The sequence below is a fragment of the Leptidea sinapis genome, chromosome 12 (genome assembly GCF_905404315.1).
Source record: "Leptidea sinapis chromosome 12, ilLepSina1.1, whole genome shotgun sequence".
Taxonomy (NCBI): Eukaryota; Metazoa; Arthropoda; class Insecta; order Lepidoptera; family Pieridae; genus Leptidea; species Leptidea sinapis.
This window is the reverse complement of record NC_066276.1, coordinates 3,394,144-3,412,814: the sequence shown is the minus strand read 5'-3', so window position 1 is coordinate 3,412,814 and position 18,671 is coordinate 3,394,144. Positions and strand designations below refer to the sequence as shown.

The window sequence follows — 18,671 nt, the reverse complement described above, 5'->3', positions numbered from 1 at the left end:
TGATCAACTAACATTAACAACTAACATTTGAGCCCGACAACCAGCACGATCGACGAGCTACACGAGGCAATCGACCGAGCTATTACGGTTGCGGCTTTTTGGGCTGTCCGTATTTGAAGTGACCGTCGACTCAAGACGAAGAAGCTGTCAGCGTTTTGGTTATAATTTATATATTGAGACTCGTAGACGTAATTGAAAACGTATGCGTCAGGAAATTAAATTTAGTAAACTAAATTGATATTAAAATATCAAACAGCGAAAAAGTCTGAGTGCAACATGTACACACTATTAATTAAGCCACCAAAAATACTTCAAAGTTAACGTTGTACTGTAAAAAAAAACAATAGATGTTATTGTCACTATTATTCTAGGCGGTAAATATTATAATAAAGATGATAAAAAAAAGAGAAAAGGTGATAAATTTCAAATGTTTATTATTGATAATAAATAAGTAATGAATATTTATATAATAAGTATAAGTACATACACACACAATTTGTAGTTTCTTATACAGATTCTGTCAACTTACAGCCGTCATTATAAAGTGTGATCGTAAACATATTCACTGTTGGTTTCTTAAGACATTTCAGTTCATTTTTTTTGTGGAAACCTACCAGTTACGAGATTACCATTCATTTGCACACGATTCCGACTAAATGGATGTCAGAGTGGGAATTGTTTCTGCTGCAAAGCAATGGTACAAAAGTTCAACCTATGTTGGTTTACTGTCCTGAACGGTTTAAATAGATTTTCGGTGTACGATTGCTAAAGACATTGATGAAATCGTACATTCTTGACAGATTATGGTAAGGATATTAAGAATTTAAATAAATTTACTTTATTTAATAATATATATTTAAACAACATAATGAACAATTGTTTAGATAAGGTCATACATTTCTTAGACAATAGCTGAACTTTTAATAATACTAATATAAAACATTTTTTTTCTCACCTATCCATTTCTATTATCTATTAGCAAATCAATACGTTGATCTTGAATTGAAAAATTTTCGTTTCGACAGTCACCTTCGCAAGTAGTTCCATTAAAGATATATGTTGTGTGTTCTACATTTGCCTTTTCTTTCTGTATTTCTGTTACACTTCCTTCTATCAATTGTTGTATTTCTGATAAAGACCTGTCTTTTGTTTCTGGTAAATATTTATAAACTAATAGAGCAAGAACACATGTCATAAATCCAAAAACCGAAAATACAATATAAATTTCACCATATCTTAATAAAAATGGTAAGATTTTTATAGTAGTTCCAATTAAAATAGATAAAATAATTGAATTTAATATAAAATAAATGCTTCTGTATTTAATTGGTGCTAATTCTCCGTGTATACATGGCACTAATACAATTGGACCGATGCTAATTACGGTTGAAAATATCGTGAGCAACGTAATAGTTAGATATTGATTCAAAGTAACAATTGAGTATTTAACTAGATACAAATAACATGATAATATAAATAGACTCATAGCTCCCATTAAACTTGTACATATAAGTACGGCTTTCCTTTTAAAATATTTCGAAAGAGCGCAACCAACATACATTCCAAGGACAGAAAAAACATCCAATATTAACATTCCGTTATATGCAGCCTCTTCAGAAGTTGTTATTTTGTTAAATATTGGAATTGCATATGCAGAACATGCTAGTTTACCAGAACAAATAAATAGAAGACTTGTAAGACTCGAAAACAGAATAGGCTTATAAATTGTGTTTCTTTTTATGATTTGAATAAATTTCATGAAAAAGTTTGTTTTCAATTCATTTCGATTAATATCTGATATTTTACTTTTATTTAGTTTGATAAGACATAATAACTCGTTTTCAGAAACAGCATCATGTCCATTCAGCCAATGATGTACTTTAATACATTCATCAAATCGTCCTTTACTAGCAAGCCACATTGGAGATTCAGGGCAAAAGAAAATAGTGGAACTCATCGCGCAACATACCAACATAAGAATTATAATATTTTTCCAATAAAAGAATGTTCCAATTGCATTGGCGACTAAAACACCCCAAAAGTATGTTGCAACTTTCAGTGTTAGAAAAACTCCTCTATATTTAGGTGATGTATATTCCGTAAATATCATAACTGATATTGTTGAAACAGCGCCTGGAAGAATTCCAACTATTATCTGGCCGCAGAGGATTTCTATAACAGTGGTGCTGTTGAATATTATAACGGTACCAATCAATACTAAAGTCCATAAAAGAAACGCAGGTGCCCGTCTTCCAAAGTGGTAAGCCATTATTGGTAATATTATAGTCCATGGTATAGATGCATAGGACATAGTAGACGCTGAAATAAATGCCATGCCAAATTAACTGTTATATAATTATTGAAAAAATTAATCTAATGTAACACTATAAATGATCATCATCGAAGCATTTTAAAAATAAAAATTAAACAACAATAATATGCTAATGGAGAATGAATATTTGATTTAAACACTTTTACAAGCAAATTATTTGTTATGTAATTTTTTATAAAATTAATAATCTATAAATAGAAAACTTTAACATAAAACATAACTAACTTAACCAAGACTCCATTTGTAAGGTTATAACTTCAGTTGTATTAGCCTCCTTTCGTATTTGTGGAATGAAAACAGTCGGCGCTCCAAAATACAGGCCATAGCAAAAATGTAATATTGTTTCCCCGGAACAAATGTAAAACTGAAAATAGAATAATAGCAATAGTGTATGATGATCCGCTGGTGGCCGATCTGATTAGCCAGCTCTTGCTACATAAGATACAAATGTAAGCATAAAATATAAAAAGCCTAGGTTGAACCGTTGACTCTCACCACGGAGCCATCGGTTCGATCCTCGCCACGTGCCAAAGTGTTTTCGGTTTTCGATTTCATATGAACGTTTAATCGACACTTAACAAGTTCAGCAACGCACTTGTCATTCCTCCGGTTTTTGTATGAAAGTATGGACTGCGGTAATCACGTACCATCAGATGAACCGTATCATCACTCACCAGTCCACCTCTATAAAAACATGAAATAATAAAAAATTCTTCAGTTCGCTGAAATTTTAATAGCGCAGATTTTGTGTTGCTAAATTGTAAAACAGGAAAAGATGATTATATTGCATTATAGGTATAATTTAGGACTAGATATGAACTTGAAATATTTCATAAGGTTCTAATGAATTCCATTTTAGATGACTGTGTAAGAGCAAAGGACAAACTCAAGGTATGCTTATCCTGAGTCGTACACTAAAAAAACCATTCGAAATATAAAAATTAAGGTGATGCATCTCAAGGGTTCTAAGGCGAGTAAATCATAAACAGAATACGAGGTGTTAAACGTGAAAAACGCTGTTGAATTGGAGTTTGATAAATATCGTCAGCGGTTAGAATCAAACTTAATAGAGGATCCAGTAACTTAAGAATATTATATACAACAAAAGTAAAAATTTGTATACAATATTACAATTAAATCTTTGACAAAAAAAGCTGGTAGCTATTTCGACCAACGGATCATTCTATCCAACACGCGAATACTGCCAAAAATCTTGGTACACTTCCCCCTAATAAATGTTTAATTTTCATGAAGTCATATTAAGTACCGTAAATAAAGTTCAATGCTGTGTTTTGTTTTGATTTAAAAAAAAATATGGTATTATAGTTTATATAATTATAATAAAATATGAAAAACATACTTGTCTTAAAAATGGAAGCCAGGATACGTCCTTAATCTCATTTACGTGATTGTTTTCCATTGCGATACCAAAAATTGATCTCTTAAAATATAACTTCACATGGAAACGGTTTCCAGTTTCAACTGGTTATAAATACAATAAAAGACTGTACTATCCAAAGACAAATAACATTTACAATTACTACCAAGTGTTGCTTGCAAGTTATTTAATGCCCACTATACTAATTATTTAATTATATCGATTACAATAAGTTTTAAATTTATTTATCTAAACCGGTCTGAGAAATGACTCTTTATCACAGAAGTGAATATGTTTGACTGGATAAGTGGTGTATGTAGTTACGGATTCTGCTTTTTTTTATGAAAATGATGGACGAGCCGAGGACGTACAGCTGATGGTAATTGATACGCCCTGCCCATTACAATGCAGTGCCGTTCAGGATACTTGAAAAACCCAAACATTCTGAGCGGAACCAACATTTCGGAACAAGAACACCGACGGAAGGAACCCGAACAAGAACACCGACGCAAGGAATCCGAACAAGAACACCGACGGAAGGACCCCGAACAAGAACACCGACGGAAGGAATCCGAACAAGAACACCGACGGAAGGACCCCGAACAAGAACACCGACGGAAGGACCCCGAACAAGAACACCGACGGAAGGAATCCGAACAAGAACACCGACGGAAGGACCCCGAACAAGAACACCGACGGAAGGAATCCGAACAAGAACACCGACGGAAGGACCCCGAACAAGAACACCGACGGAAGGAATCCGAACAAGAACACCGACGGAAGGACCCCGAACAAGAACACCGACGGAAGGAAGCCCGAACAAGAACGCCGACGGAAGGAAGCCAGAACAGAAGAACACCGAACCTCTGCCCGGCTACACATCGAAGAACAGCTTCACCAGCTCGCCGAAACGACAAATTCCTGCTCGACGAATCTCTGCTCGAGGAATATCAACCCGACGAAGAAATGGAAGACACAAACCAGGCTCAGCCACTCCCAGCGCCCACCGCGACAGAAATCTCCACCATTTCACTGTCGATGCGGATACCACCATTTTGGCGGGAAAATCCGTGATTGTGGTATCACAGCTTTGAAGCCGCCACCGATGATCTCAAGAGGAGTCAAGCCCAACTGACACAGATGGTGCTCGTCCAATTAGAAAAGGCTGACATCGAACAAATCTCCTATTTAACATACCGAGATACAAACAATATTCAGCAATCAAGGAACGTCTCATATCAGTGTATGAAGAATCCGACAGCCGCAAGTTCCAGAAGCTACTCGCCGAGATGGAGCTTGGAGACCAGAAGCCTTCACAGCTACTGCGACGCATGCGTAACCTTGCAAGGGACAAGGTTACTGACTCCACCCTCCGCATGATGTGGAGTAAGCTGCTGCCAGCCCACGTCCGCTCCGTGCTCGCCGTCAGCGAGTCATTCAGCGTGAAGTCCACGCTGGAGAAACTAGCGTTGCTTGCTGACACGATGATGGAGCAAATCCAGGAGGTAGCAGCCGTCTCCAGCCAGCTACCAGCCGTCTCCAGCCTGCCACCAGCTGTCTCCAGCCAGCCACCAGCATCAGGTCCAGAATCATCGACGTCAAATCAGGTAGATCACACACAATTCCTTATTAACGAGATACGAAAACTATCACTAGAAGTCACCGAACTCAAGTCAAGGCCATCTCAACACTATCATCGCCACCGATTTCGCTCCTCATCTCGCAATAGAACTTCGTCAAAACACCATTCCCGCACACTCAATAGCTCACCAACACTTTACTGCTATTACCATCGCCGATTTGGTAGTCAAGCACGACGTTGTACTACGCCCTGCAGCTTCAAGAAAGAGCCATCGGGAAACTAGAACGGACGTTAGCTGCGGCGGAACCCGGCGTCCTTCACACTTCATACCGCCTTTTTGTCACAGACAAGAAAACAAAGATGTCATTCTTAGTAGATACCGGTGCTAATATATCCGTCCTACCAAGAAAACTAGGCCTGAAGGCAACGCCTCTACCATTTAAATTGTACGCTGCAAACAACACAAGAATTTCAACTCATGGTGAGAAAACATTAGAACTCGATCTCAACCTCCGTCGACCATACAAATTCAAGTTTATTGTAGCTGACGTCACGAAATCAATATTAGGTGCCGATTTTCTCAACCACCATCAACTTATCGTAGACTTAAAAAATCGAAGATTAATTGATGCCGTCACAAATTTAAAAATCAACGCGCCAATAAATAACTCTCACCACCAAGCGAAGATTGAACCGGTGCAATCTTCGCCCACCACGAACCAATGTGTTTTCGATTTTCGAATTCATATGTACGTTGACCTTTTACAAGTTCACCAACGATCCTGTTATTCCTCTAGTGTTACAAGTATGGGCTGCGGTGATCACATACCATCAGGTGACCCGTAGGCTCGCTTGTGTTCCTCTTCTGAAAAAAAAAATAATATGTCTTGCGCCCGTTCTTCTCAGGTCTGAGGCAGTGTATTTTGAATGGGTAGTTTTTGACGTTCAATAAGTGATTTTCAATCCAATTTTGAATAAAACTACTTGAATTTGAATCTAATACCAAGGCCCGATCGTGGTTAGGACTTGTCAATGACAATCGGTTACAGTAACAAAAGATTAACTTACCTACTTTTTCTATCTTGCTATATCTCTGCTTGAGATCTTTTTCTCTGTATTGTAAGTCTGTGCCTTGAACAATCAAAGGAGCAAAAAAAAATGAAAAATCTACTTAAATATTAAGAAGATTTTTCTCTCACTGTGATAGAACAATACCAATTGTGTCTCGTTCTTATCTTACAATGTATTTTGTGTTTATTCCTGACTATGGCCGACGATAACTGGTACATTCGTCGACTTGTGAACAGTTGCTGCATGTTTTTTTATGGTAATAAGGGGCGAGACGAGCAGGACGTTCAGCTGATGGTAATTGATACGTCCTGCCCTGTAAAAGCCACTCAGGATTCTTGAAAAATCCAAAAAAGCCTAGATGAAGTTTTCACTTTAGCCGTATAGTCATGAACACACACTGTTTTTTAACGTGTGACATTCGCATTAATCAAAAAAAATTTGAATAATCTAAAAAATATGCAAGAACTCTGAAATAAAATTCTAAAAAGAAAGTATAGAATTATCCAACATTACATGTTCAACTGTTTGCACAATGTCTTTCGTGTTCACTCGTTTGTTGTGACAAGAAAATTGAATTAGCTAACGTTTAACTAAATTAATTGACATGATTGTTTGACACATTAACACAAAGGCAGGTGTTTGTCTATTTAACACAAATGGTTTATATTTGAAGCAAATTATCAATCGTTATTTTGTGTAAAATTGTATTAAGATATATTAAATACTTCAATATTAAAAAATAAAATAAAATACTAACAGACCCGACAGACGTTAATCTGTATATAATAAATAAAATACTGTTTTTTATGAATTTGTTAATAATATTTGAAAACATCAAGAATTATTTCGTAAAATATGCTCACTGTTGTTACAATGAAATGGTAACACAGCAGAACTGTCAAACCGTGCAGTAAAAAAAAATTATGCGTCCCAAATCGAAGTAAAAACTATCCTATCTCTCAAGGTGCACTAAACTGCACTCCCAAACATCAGGACAATGGGTTTATATTATATATTAAGATTAAGCCATAGAGCCTCAGTATATGATTACTAAGTAAAACAGGTAAGTAAAATATATTGAAAATGAATACCCATCCCCCATTCTAATTAACATGCCATTAAGCAATAAAATTATCAGAGTTAGTGATTAAATTTAAATTTAGCATGTTTTACTTTTAATTGTTAATATCAAGCGATTTTTATCTGGCTTTAACGAAAAAACAAACTTTAATTCAAGAACTATATTATAGGCAATAAAAATAGCAACACCACTTATATACACGTGTACTGTGTTTAGTATGATCGTACCATAACTACTTGAACTATTGCGGTTACTGATTGTGACAGTTATCACAACCATCATGTTCACGAAGCATTCTTACACAAATAATTAATTCATGCTCTAAAGGTTGATGCATCTAATATAGGATACTTTATATTTATACAGTTTATTCTTTATTTCTTTTTATGAAATATTTGGTATTTAAAACGCTTTTAACTAACACAATTCATTTATTTGATGCAGCGCCTTACAAACTAATTTATTTTGTATATTTCACATTGTAAAATACTTTTATGATTGAAACGAGTGTCTTCTATGTTCTTCTCACGTGCTCTACTTTTTCCGAACAAATGGTTTATTTACTAATTAAAAGAAATTTTTATAGTGACGTTTCATAAGCGCTTAAATTAAGCATAACTGAATAAAGTTTATTTGACTTTGACTTTATTACATATTCTTTGCCATTATCTATGAGCAAAAATGCTCTTGTAAAATTTATTATTAAGTATTTTTATAGTATATTATTATTAAATTATGTATTTATAAGAAATAATACTTAATTGTAGACGATAATAGTATCAGTTTTGAGAAATAAATGCCTAAATGCGTTGTAGTCATGCCGGACAAACCTCTGTGGTTTTAACTTTAACAAAATCACACTTCTAATACATTATCAATATTTTGTAATCGTGAATATTTATTTGGTCGACCAAAAGCGTATGATGTTTTTGTATTAATTCATTGCATGAGTTATCTATAACAAGTCCCATTAGAATCCAGAGTGTTGATTCTTAAAACACTCTTGACTTGTGAAACATATTGTTTTGTTAACTTGGTCCGACTTAAAACCTATCAATAGGTAGCACATGTAAATAATAGTATGTTATTAATATTAAAGGTATAGGTTTGCATAAAAGGTGTATTATATTACTGTCTTAGTTATTTGACGTTACAGTTTTAGAAGTCGGTTTTTTTAAACGTAGTTTTTTTTATTACATTAAGTTATGGTGGCTACAGCATTCCCCATAACTAGAACCATAATGCCGAAGGCGATATTCTAATTTCGTCACTATATTATGTACTGTAATATGGGTTCCAGATATAACTGCAGTATTCTAAGACGCTACGAAAATATGAGGAGTAAAGAACATTTATGCACTCTAAACTTAAAAAAGGTTGACTTACACGTATAATGAAACCTAGATTACTGTAAGCTTTTTCAGTTATTGTAGCAATGTGATCTGATATTGATATTTTTGTAACTAACAATATTCATAAGTTCTTAATGCTATTTCTTCGTGTTAAAGGATCATCAAGTAATTTTTATTGCTATTCTAATTTTATTTATTTTTCGCGTAAAGTTGATTTGAAAACATTTAGATGCATCGACTCTAATACGATTATTATGATAATAGTCACACAGTCTGAGTTAATCGTTCTGAAGGTTTATTGATTCTATTTCAGTCTTTATATGAGCGTAAATTTTAATGTCATCAGTATACATAAGAAACTTAACAAACTGGAAACAGTCAGTCAATCAATATAATATAAGTAGGATAAATATAATAATGGTCCTTAAATTGACCCTTGCGGAACTCCAGAATGAACATCCACCAGGTCAGAACGATGCCCAGCCAAGACCACAGCTTGCAACCGATTGTACAAGTAAAACCTCATCCATCCATCCATCCAATCCAAGAATTGATATAAGCCTGTGATTCTCAACGGATGCTTTAGATCCATTTTTATGAATAGGTATAATATTAGCAGTGTTCCATATTTTTGGGAAATATCCTTTAAGAAAGCAGCGATTTAAAATTGTTGTTATAGGCGCTGATAGTGATGCAGAACAAACGACCAGAAAACCTGGTGGAATTTTATCACAACCAGGGCCTTTTGATGTATCAAGAGTTTTTAGTAATTTTCTTACCTCATCAAGAGTAATTTGAATATTGCTGATTATATCATGACTAGACCGTTCGTCTGAAAAAACTAAAGAATTTAGGAAATGTCAGTTAAAGTTTATTTATTAAAGACCCCAATACGTATGCATATCAAGAATATCGAGTGAGAAATGTAGCAAACGTTGACTGTAATATCCGGTATAAACTAGACCGGGAGTATATTCAGAGGCATGTCAGTAAATGAAATTAGATACTTTTGCAGTTAGAATGATCAACTAACATTAATAATTGCATTGTTAGAGGTTCTTGACGTAAACAATGTCAACTGTTGATCACTTCCTACCTTTTGAATGACTTTGGTTTTCAGAATTAACAAGAGGGACACATAAATGCTATAAACACTTTTTTGTTCTTAATAGTGATTTTAATTTTTATAACACAAGAGATAAGGGATTGCTTATTACTAATTCTAGTTGGCTTCCTTATTAAGCGTATATACATAATAGCTTTAAAGGTAATTGTATACACTTTTATAATAAAATCGCAGCCACTGTTTATTGGCATTATCTGTAAATAAATTTAAATGTTTATTAACAGATGAATATCTAAATAATTGAGAGCCTGGGACTAGATCATTATTATTTTATAGCAATAGAAATGACAGTACAATATTGTTTATTTTATTCAAAAGACTGCAAAAAAAAGAATCCTGGAAGAGTTTCTTGCGCCGCTTCTTCTTTATCAGAGTGCTATTTGTTTCGGTAGCGGTAATAGTATAAAAAATGACATCAAAAAGAATTTTAAATGAATCAATTTTGTGAAAATAAATGTTTTTATGTCTTTTTATACCTAACAGCAGCCCGTTCTTCCTGCAGTTCGGAACGCTTTGATCATCCTAGGGACCCATTAAATTAAAGCAACCTTTTCTTTGAGTTTCTAAACAAATTACAAGACTTCTAAAATTTTTATGAAAGTTTTATACAATGGTCAGATTGTTAACGTATTGATAGGTGATTATCTGCTTTTAGGCCATGGACGCAAGGGCAGGCTTGCTCACGATTTCCCTTACAACTATACCTATGTGAATAAATTACACTAATTATTTAAAAAAGAAGTATTTCTTATAAAACAGCATCCTAAACCACCACTAATCTAGTCAAAAATATTCACTTCTATGATAAGTAGTCATTTCTCAGACCGGTTTAGATAAATAAATTTAAAACTTATGGTAATCGATATAATTAAATAATTCGTATAGTGGGCATTTAATTATATTTGCAGGCAACACTTGATAGTAATTGTAAATGTTCTTTGTCATTTGGATGGTACAGTCTATTATTGTTTTTATAACCAGTTGAAACTGGAAACCATTTCTATGTGAAGTTATATTTTAAGAGATCAATTTTTGGTATTGCAATGGAAAACAATCACGTAAATGAGATTAAGGACGTGTCCTGGCTTCCATTTTTAAGACAAGTATGTTTTTCATATTTATTTTTTATTATATAAATTCAATATAAGCTACTCCTCATTTACCAATTCATTATAGTTGATACAATATATTTTTTAAGAAATTAATTCAAAACTAAACACTGCTTCAAAATATATTTACAGCACTTCATGTGATTATTTGAAATTAAAACTTTTAATACGGGGAAGTTTACCAAGAATTCTTCCAGCATTTGCGCGTTGAATAGAATGATCCGTTGGTCGAATTAGCTGCTAGAGCTTAGATTTCCAGCAGCCCTATTGAAGCGCGTAGATAGTATTTTGTAAATTCTCAGGCCCTCAAGGGCCAAATGTCTCGACACCAAGGTGCACAAACAAGTATAGTTATATAAGTAGTTATTCTGTCACAGTAGACATGTGATTCTGTCCCTGCCAATTATTTTTTCGCCTTGAGTTAGCGAACTCTGTACGGCACTCAGTCACCTCTGTATCATTTTTAGTCAGAGATTTAATTGTAATGTTGTTTACAAAATTTTTGTACTTTTGTAATATTACTGGATTCTATTACGTTTAATTCTAACCGCACACGACACTAATTATCAAAAGCAAATTTAACAGTGTATTTAACTTTTAACGCATCGTATTCTGTCTGTGGTATTCTCGCCTTAGAACGCTTGTGTAAATCGCCTGAAGTTTATATCTCGAATGGTTTCTTTAGTGTACAACTCAGAATAAGCATACCTTGAGTTTGTCCTTTGCTCTTACAGAGTCAGCTTAAATGGAATTTATTACAACTTTATAGAAAAATTTCATGTTCGGATCTGGTCCTAAATTGCACATATAATGCAATATACTCATCTTTACCTATTTAACAATTTAGTGGAGCAAAATCTGCCCTATTTAAATTTCATCAAACGGTGGAATTCTTTTTTTTATTTTATTATGAAAATAAATTTAAAAAAAAGAAAACGGTGGACAGACGAGCATACGGATCACCTGATGGTAAGTGATTAATGCAGCCCATACTTCCAAACAACAACCAGAGGAATCACCTAAGCATTGCCGACCTTGTTAAGCATCGAATTAACGTTCATATGAATTCGAAAACCGAAAACGCATTGGTACGTGGCAGGCCAGCATCGAATCGGTGGCTCGTGGTGAGAGTCAACGGTTCAACCTACTGCGCAACCGACACTTTATATTTTATGCTTACTTGTATCTTAAGTAGCAAGCGCTAGCCAATCGGGCATAAGACAGTGCGCCTACAACTGCAGCGGCCGATAGCGCGCGTCTACGGTCACCGCATCATGCGCTCATCATACACTACTACTATTATTTTATTTTCAGTTTTACATTTGTTCCGGGGAAACAATATTACATTTTTGCTATGGCCTGTATTTTGGAGCTCCGACTGTTTTCATACCACAAATACGAAAGGAGGCTAATAAAACTGAAGTTATTACCTTAGAAATGGAGTCTTGGTTAAGTAAGTTGTGTTTTCTATGCAAGAATTCTAATTATAAATTATTAAATCAATAATAATAACATAACTAAACAAATAATTTTCTTGTAAAAGTGCTTAAACAGTTTTCGAAAATGAAGCATCAAATATTCATTCTACATAAGCATATTATTGTTGTTTAAATTTTATTTATATTATGGATGGATTATCATCATTTATAGTTTTACATATTATATATTTTTTCAATTATTGAATAACAGTTATTTTGGCATGGCATTTATTTCAGCGTCTACTACGGCCTATTCATCTATACCATGGACTATAATATTATCAATAATGGCTTACTACTTTGGAAGACGGGCACCTGCGTTTCTTTTATGGACTTTAGTATTCATTGGTACCGTTATAATTTTCTACAGCACCACTATTATTGAAATCCTCTGCGGCCAGATAATAGTTGGAATTCTTCCAGGCGCTGTTTCAACAATATCAGTTATGATATTTACGGAATATACATCACCTAAATATAGAGGAGTTTTTCTAACACTGAAAGTTGCAACATACTTTTGGGGTGTTTTAGTCGCCAATGCAATTGGAACATTCTTTTATTGGAAAAATATTGTAATTCTTATGTTGGTATGTTGCGCGATGAGTTCCACTATTTTCTTTTGCCCTGAATCTCCACTGTGGCTTGCTAGTAAAGGACGATTTGATGAATGTATTAAAGTACATCGTTGGCTGAATGGACATGATGCTGTTTCTGAAAACGAATTATTATGTCTTATCAAACTAAATAAAGTTAAACAATCCAATTTAAATCGAAATCTATCGAAAACAAACTTTTTCATGAAATTTTTTCAAATAATAAAAAGAAAAACAATTTATAAGCCTATTTTGTTTGCGAGTTTGACAAGTCTTCTTTTTATTTGTACTGGTAAACTAGCCTGTTTTGCATATGCAATTCCAATATTTAAGGAAATAACAACTTCCGAAGTGGCTGCATATAACGGATTGTTAATATTAGATATTTTTGCTGTCCTTGGAATGTATGTTGGTTGTGCTCTTTCGAAATATATTAAGAGAAAAGCAGCACTTATATGTACAAGTTTAATGGGAGCTATGAGTTTATTTATATTGTCATGTTATTTGTATCTTGTTAAATACTCAATTATTATTTTAAATCAATATCTAACTATTACGTTGCTCACGACATTTTCAACCCTAATTAGCATCGGTCCAATTGTATTAGTGCCATGTATACACGGAGAATTAGCACCAATTAAATACAGAAGCATTTATTTTACATTAAATTCAATCATTTTATCTATTTTAATGGGTACTACTATAAAAATTGCACCATTTTTATTTGGCTATGCTGAAATGTATATTGTGTTTTTGTATTTTGGATTTGCGACATGTATTGTTGTTCTATTAGTTTATAAATATTTACCAGAAACAAAAGACAGATCTTTATCAGAAATACAACGATTGATAGAAGGAAGTGTAACCGAAATACAGAAAGTAAAGGCAGATGTAGATCTACACACAACTAATGTCTTTAATGGAACTGCTGGCGAAGATGTCTGTCGAGGTGAAAATTTTGCAATTCAAGATCAACGTATTGAATTGCTTATAGATAACGGAAGCGGATAACTGAGAAAAATAAAAAAGTTTTATGTTAGCAGTATTTAAGAGTTCAGCTTTTGTCAAAGAAATGTATGACCTTACATAAACAATAGTTATGTTGTTCAAATATTTTTTGGATAAATTCAAATCACTATTCCATATTTTGATGTGCTTTTATTCGACATATTCAACTGAACTTGAGCTAACTTCACCCTAACAGCTCAATTGAAATAAAATGTTCAGCAGACGTAAAGAATTTATCGCTTAAAAATACTTATTCCTTCACTCGTACTAATATAGTCTGTCTTACCTACATAGGAAATTTTGCAAATCAAATTAGATACAATAAACCCTATTACCTAAGACATTTTAACACTATAAATAAGGGATTGCCTGTAACTAATTCTAGTTGGCTTCATAAAATACATAAAAGCTTTAAGGGGGAAAATGTAGACACTTATATAATATAGTCCCAGTCACTGTTCTGTGTTCTATTCAAAATGGCTCTGACGTAAATCCTACTACTCCAAAGCTAAATATCTAAGTGATCGGACAGTCTGGGACAAGATAATGATTATTTTATAGCAATAGCTATTATGCCTGTATAATATTTAAATTAATTTTGAGAAAATAAATGCCAGTAATGCCTTTTAGCACACAGGGCGTAGCGAACTACAAAAATTAAATTTTAAGCTCTTGTCTTATTTATCCTGGCTTATGTGTTCCATATATTTTGTTATGTTCTATGTTTACACTATATTTCGTTTACTTCTATTTTTACCCTGTGCTTCCCCGGGGCATAAAAAGAATAGGGGAGACCCAGGCCCAAGGATGTCGTAAGAGGCGACTAGGGGCTTTTTAAAAGTGGGAGAGTCACGCTGCCGTCTTATGACGTCAGCACAATCGGAGCAGACTCGTCCGGGTTACTTACCACAATCGCACAGAATACCGGCGTGAAATAGCGGTCTAGTGCCGCTATGTTTCGCATAGGTAAGTGTCGAGGACACGAGTCCATTCCCCCTACTCCACTTTAATATGACAGCGGAACTTAAAAAGATTTTACCCCAGGAGGGTAACGACTCTACCAGAGTCGGAGAAACCCTCCCCGAGCATTAATGTTCACGCACATAAATTTTCTTTACTTCGCATATTTTCGTAGCGTCTTAGAATACTGCAGTAATATCTGAAACCCATATTATAGGACATAATATAGTGACGAAATTAGAATATCGCCTTCGGCATTATGGTTCTAGTTATTTGGAATCCTGTAGCCACCATAAATAAATGCAATAAAAAAACTACGTTTAAAAAAACCGACTTCAAAAACTGACAAGTATTAAATAACTAAAAATGTAATATAATACACCTCTTATACAAACTTTTATCTTTAATATTAATAGCATATTATTATTTATATTTGCTATCTTTAGATAGGTTTTAAGTCGGTGCCAAGCCCTAAACAAAATAAAACTTATATTATAGTCAGCTTACTTACGTGTCTGTCCGCTTGGGTTGTTTTGTTCTAGATGAAGCTATCCCGCTCAGTCACGCGTAGCGAGTGTAGGTACCTACTATTACCTTTGGCTTGGCACCGACTTCAAAGCTATAAATATGTAGCACACACAAATAATGGTATGTTATTAATATTAAAGGTAAAGGTTTGCATAAGAGATTAATTATATTACATTTTAAGTTATTTGATACATTTCAGTTTTTGATGTCGGTTTTTTTAAACGTAGTTTTTTTTTACTTTTAAGTGGCAGTTAATAATAACAATATATCATCAACCTGAAGGAAAACTCTTAAAAAAGCCATACACAAAAAAAACAATTATATCACCCAGTTAGACAAAAATATTCATAAAAAATGTTCAAAAAATGAAAACTACTGGGCCAAACTATGTAAAATTTTCATGGGACCAAGTGGCATGTATTTCGCATCAAACAAAAGAAGAATTACGTAAATCGGATCATAAATCTCTGAGTAAACGGTGTGCATACATCGATACACTGATCGAATTAAGAATCTCCTCCCTTTTGAAGTCGGTTAAAAACACCGGCGAACTTTACTCGATATGTTATTTCTGTGTTACCTGTGCAATAACGAAATTGACTACCCCGAACTTAAATCTTTATCATGCAATTAAGAGTCCCGAATAAACGTACAAGGCATGCCCTTTTTAATATCCCAATTATTCATTCTATTTATGCCCAGAATTCGGTGGTCTGCCGTACCCCTGTCTCAAAGAGCAATTCATTTTAAGTATATTGTAATCAAGTAGTTGATAACGACTTAAAACATAGGCATATACACACATGCACTCATACACATATAAACTCGTCGATCAAACATACAAAATCTTTACAAGTAATTTTTTTTATGCAATAGTAGGATAAACGAGCGTACGGGTCACCTGTTGTTAAGTGATCACCGCCGCCCACAATCTCTTGCAACACCAGAGGAATCACAGGAGCATTGCCGGCCTTTAAGGAAGGTGTTGGCCCTTTTTTTGAAGGTACCCATGTCGTATCGTTCCGGAAACACCGCACAAGGAAGCTCATTCCACAGCTTTGTAGTACGTGGAAGAAAGGTCCTTGAAAACCGCACTGTGGAGGACCGCCACACATCCAGATGGTGAGGATATGATATCCTAACTTGTGACGTGTCGTGCGAAGGTGGAATTCGGAGGATTTTTGTTTTAATGAAAGTGTAATTAGAACATTAAATGTTGTACATACAATAAATAGTGTCGGTCATAATATATTTTGACAATCGGCCATCGCATAATATTTTTTTAATTAGTTAATTTTTGTGTGCTGTTGGTTTAATATCAGCAAAAACACCACTTTCTTGAACTAGTGTTGTAAAAATGGAATTTGGCTGTTTTGAGTACAAAAATCTGTTGTATAATTTATATTATATTTAGGTATATACATAGAATATGTATAAGTAATATGAACAAGTTTATTTTACCCTATTCCTTGACTACTCATGGGAGGACTGGATAGTAAACATGAGTTTTTCTGTGAGACTTTCTGTGAGACTTACACGACTTGCGTATACGCTATCTCCAGTACTGTCATCTGCATAGCAATGCATGTTAGAGGCATCCAACATATCATTGATTTGCAGAAGAAGCAGTGTTGGATAAAGCACACAGCCACGGGTAACTCCAGCTTTGCCAAGCTTTGTCGAGCAATATCCATCGAAAACGACTTTATGCTGCGTCCAGTGAGGTAGCTGGATGTCCATTTGCATAAACTCTCACGAATCCCAAATGATAGTAGTTTCGAAAGGAGCGCCTTGTACTTTACCTTTGATATATATTTGATATATTATTTAAATTCAAATATTTTTTTCAAACTAGAATTCAAAATCACTAATTGAACGTCAAAAACTACCACTCATTCAAAAAAGACTGCCTCACACCGGGCACTAGAAACTCAGCGGGCTATTTTTTTCTATAAAATATGGGTTACAATGTAATATCGTACATTAAACATTTATAATTAAAGAGCCTGCCGACATCAGCTTCATTGCCAGTCTGTGGTATCATTAAGAAAAACGTTTAAGTTAAACGTTAAACGTTTAATAACCTTTCCCACACAAACGTTTTTTAAAAATTATTTTAAATTTCGTAACACATTTGTTTTGTACATTTTCTGAGATCGTATTGTAAAAGCATATAAAAGACTTACTAACTCGACTTACGAACGCAGACGTATTCGTTAACTATAGACCTTATGAGAAATTTCATGGTCGCTCAGAGGGCAATGAAAAGGGCTATGCTCGAGTTTCCCTGCAAGACGAAACAGGAATGAGGAGATCCGTAGGAGAACCAAAGTCACTGACATAGCCCAAATAATTGCAAAACAGAAGTGGCAGTGGGCAGGGTAGATAGTTAGGACAGTGACCTTTGGGGCAGTAAAGTCCTCGAATGGTGACCACGTACCGGAAGACGCAGTGTTGGTAGGCCACACGATGGACCAACGAACTGGTCAAGATCGTCGGAATACGTTGGATGAGAGCAGCGTAGGACCGATCGTCATAGAAATCTTCGGGGGAGGTCTTTGTGCAGCAGTGGACGTCTTCCGGCTGATGATGAGGGTGAGGATGATGAACTCGACTTAAGCAATTAGTAGACATAAAAAGTTTATGTTTGTTCCTCGTGTTAATATTACTGTCACAGTTAGTCTAGATATCGTGACTTACTGCCAGGCCTTCTACCTTGCTTTCGACAGCCGCAGCCTATTCATGTGGTATACCAGAAGATCGCCAGCTGATCAACCATCGCCAAAGAATTTCTGTCGGTCATTGATCAAGCAGTGACTAGCTACGTATACCAAGACCTAGCGGTTAATTGACGAAGCTAACAAAACAAAATGTTTCACAAGTCAAGAGTGTTTTAAGAATCAACACTCTAGATTCTAGTGGAACTTTTATTTTTACTCATTAATACAAAAACATCATACCCTTTTTGTCGACTAAATCAAATATTCACAATTACGAAAGATTGATAGTATATTTTTATTTTTAACCAAAAATAAGAAACTCCAACTATCATTGTCTTAGAAGAGTGATTTTG

The 18,671-nt window shown here is 34.5% G+C and overlaps 2 protein-coding genes across 7 annotated transcripts in view; one reads left to right on the top strand and one right to left on the bottom strand.

The window, feature by feature from the left end:
- Positions 1 to 417: 417 nt before the first annotated feature.
- Positions 418 to 3,896, bottom strand: LOC126967049 (facilitated trehalose transporter Tret1-like). Its single transcript, XM_050811374.1, has 3 exons — positions 3,693 to 3,896; positions 2,558 to 2,696; positions 418 to 2,319 (listed from the first exon to the last, which is right to left on the bottom strand). The coding sequence occupies exons 1-3, from the start codon at positions 3,750 to 3,752 to the stop codon at positions 956 to 958; spliced, it is 1,563 nt and encodes a 520-aa protein (XP_050667331.1). The 5' UTR covers positions 3,753 to 3,896; the 3' UTR covers positions 418 to 955.
- A 1,382-nt stretch (positions 3,897 to 5,278) lies between these two features.
- The window catches only part of LOC126967043 (facilitated trehalose transporter Tret1-like), a 31,142-nt gene continuing 17,749 nt past the window's right edge, over positions 5,279 to 18,671 (top strand). For 2 of the 6 annotated variants that reach the window (XM_050811364.1, XM_050811363.1), the window contains exons 1-2: positions 10,842 to 11,025; positions 12,346 to 12,484. Coding sequence is in view for 4 of the 6 variants with exons in the window: in XM_050811358.1 (XP_050667315.1) it covers positions 10,966 to 11,025; positions 12,346 to 12,484; positions 12,747 to 14,113 (1,566 nt within the window). In the remaining 2 variants the exon portion in view is untranslated. Of the gene's footprint in view, positions 5,318 to 10,841; positions 11,026 to 12,345; positions 12,485 to 12,746; positions 14,238 to 18,671 lie in introns of those variants that run through there. The other 4 variants (XM_050811360.1, XM_050811359.1, XM_050811358.1 and 1 more) reach the window with 3 other exon arrangements.

Bases quoted from the DNA above. Each gene is read 5' to 3' on its own strand.
- LOC126967049 (XM_050811374.1), bottom strand. From the start codon at position 3,752: ATGGAAAACAATCACGTAAATGAGATTAAGGACGTATCCTGGCTTCCA. The intron at 2,697-3,692 runs GTATGTTTTTCA...TTCTATTTTCAG, and splicing joins GGCTTCCATTTTTAAGACAA to TTTTACATTTGTTCCGGGGA. The intron at 2,320-2,557 runs GTTAGTTATGTT...CATTTATTTCAG, and splicing joins ACAAATGGAGTCTTGGTTAA to CGTCTACTATGTCCTATGCA.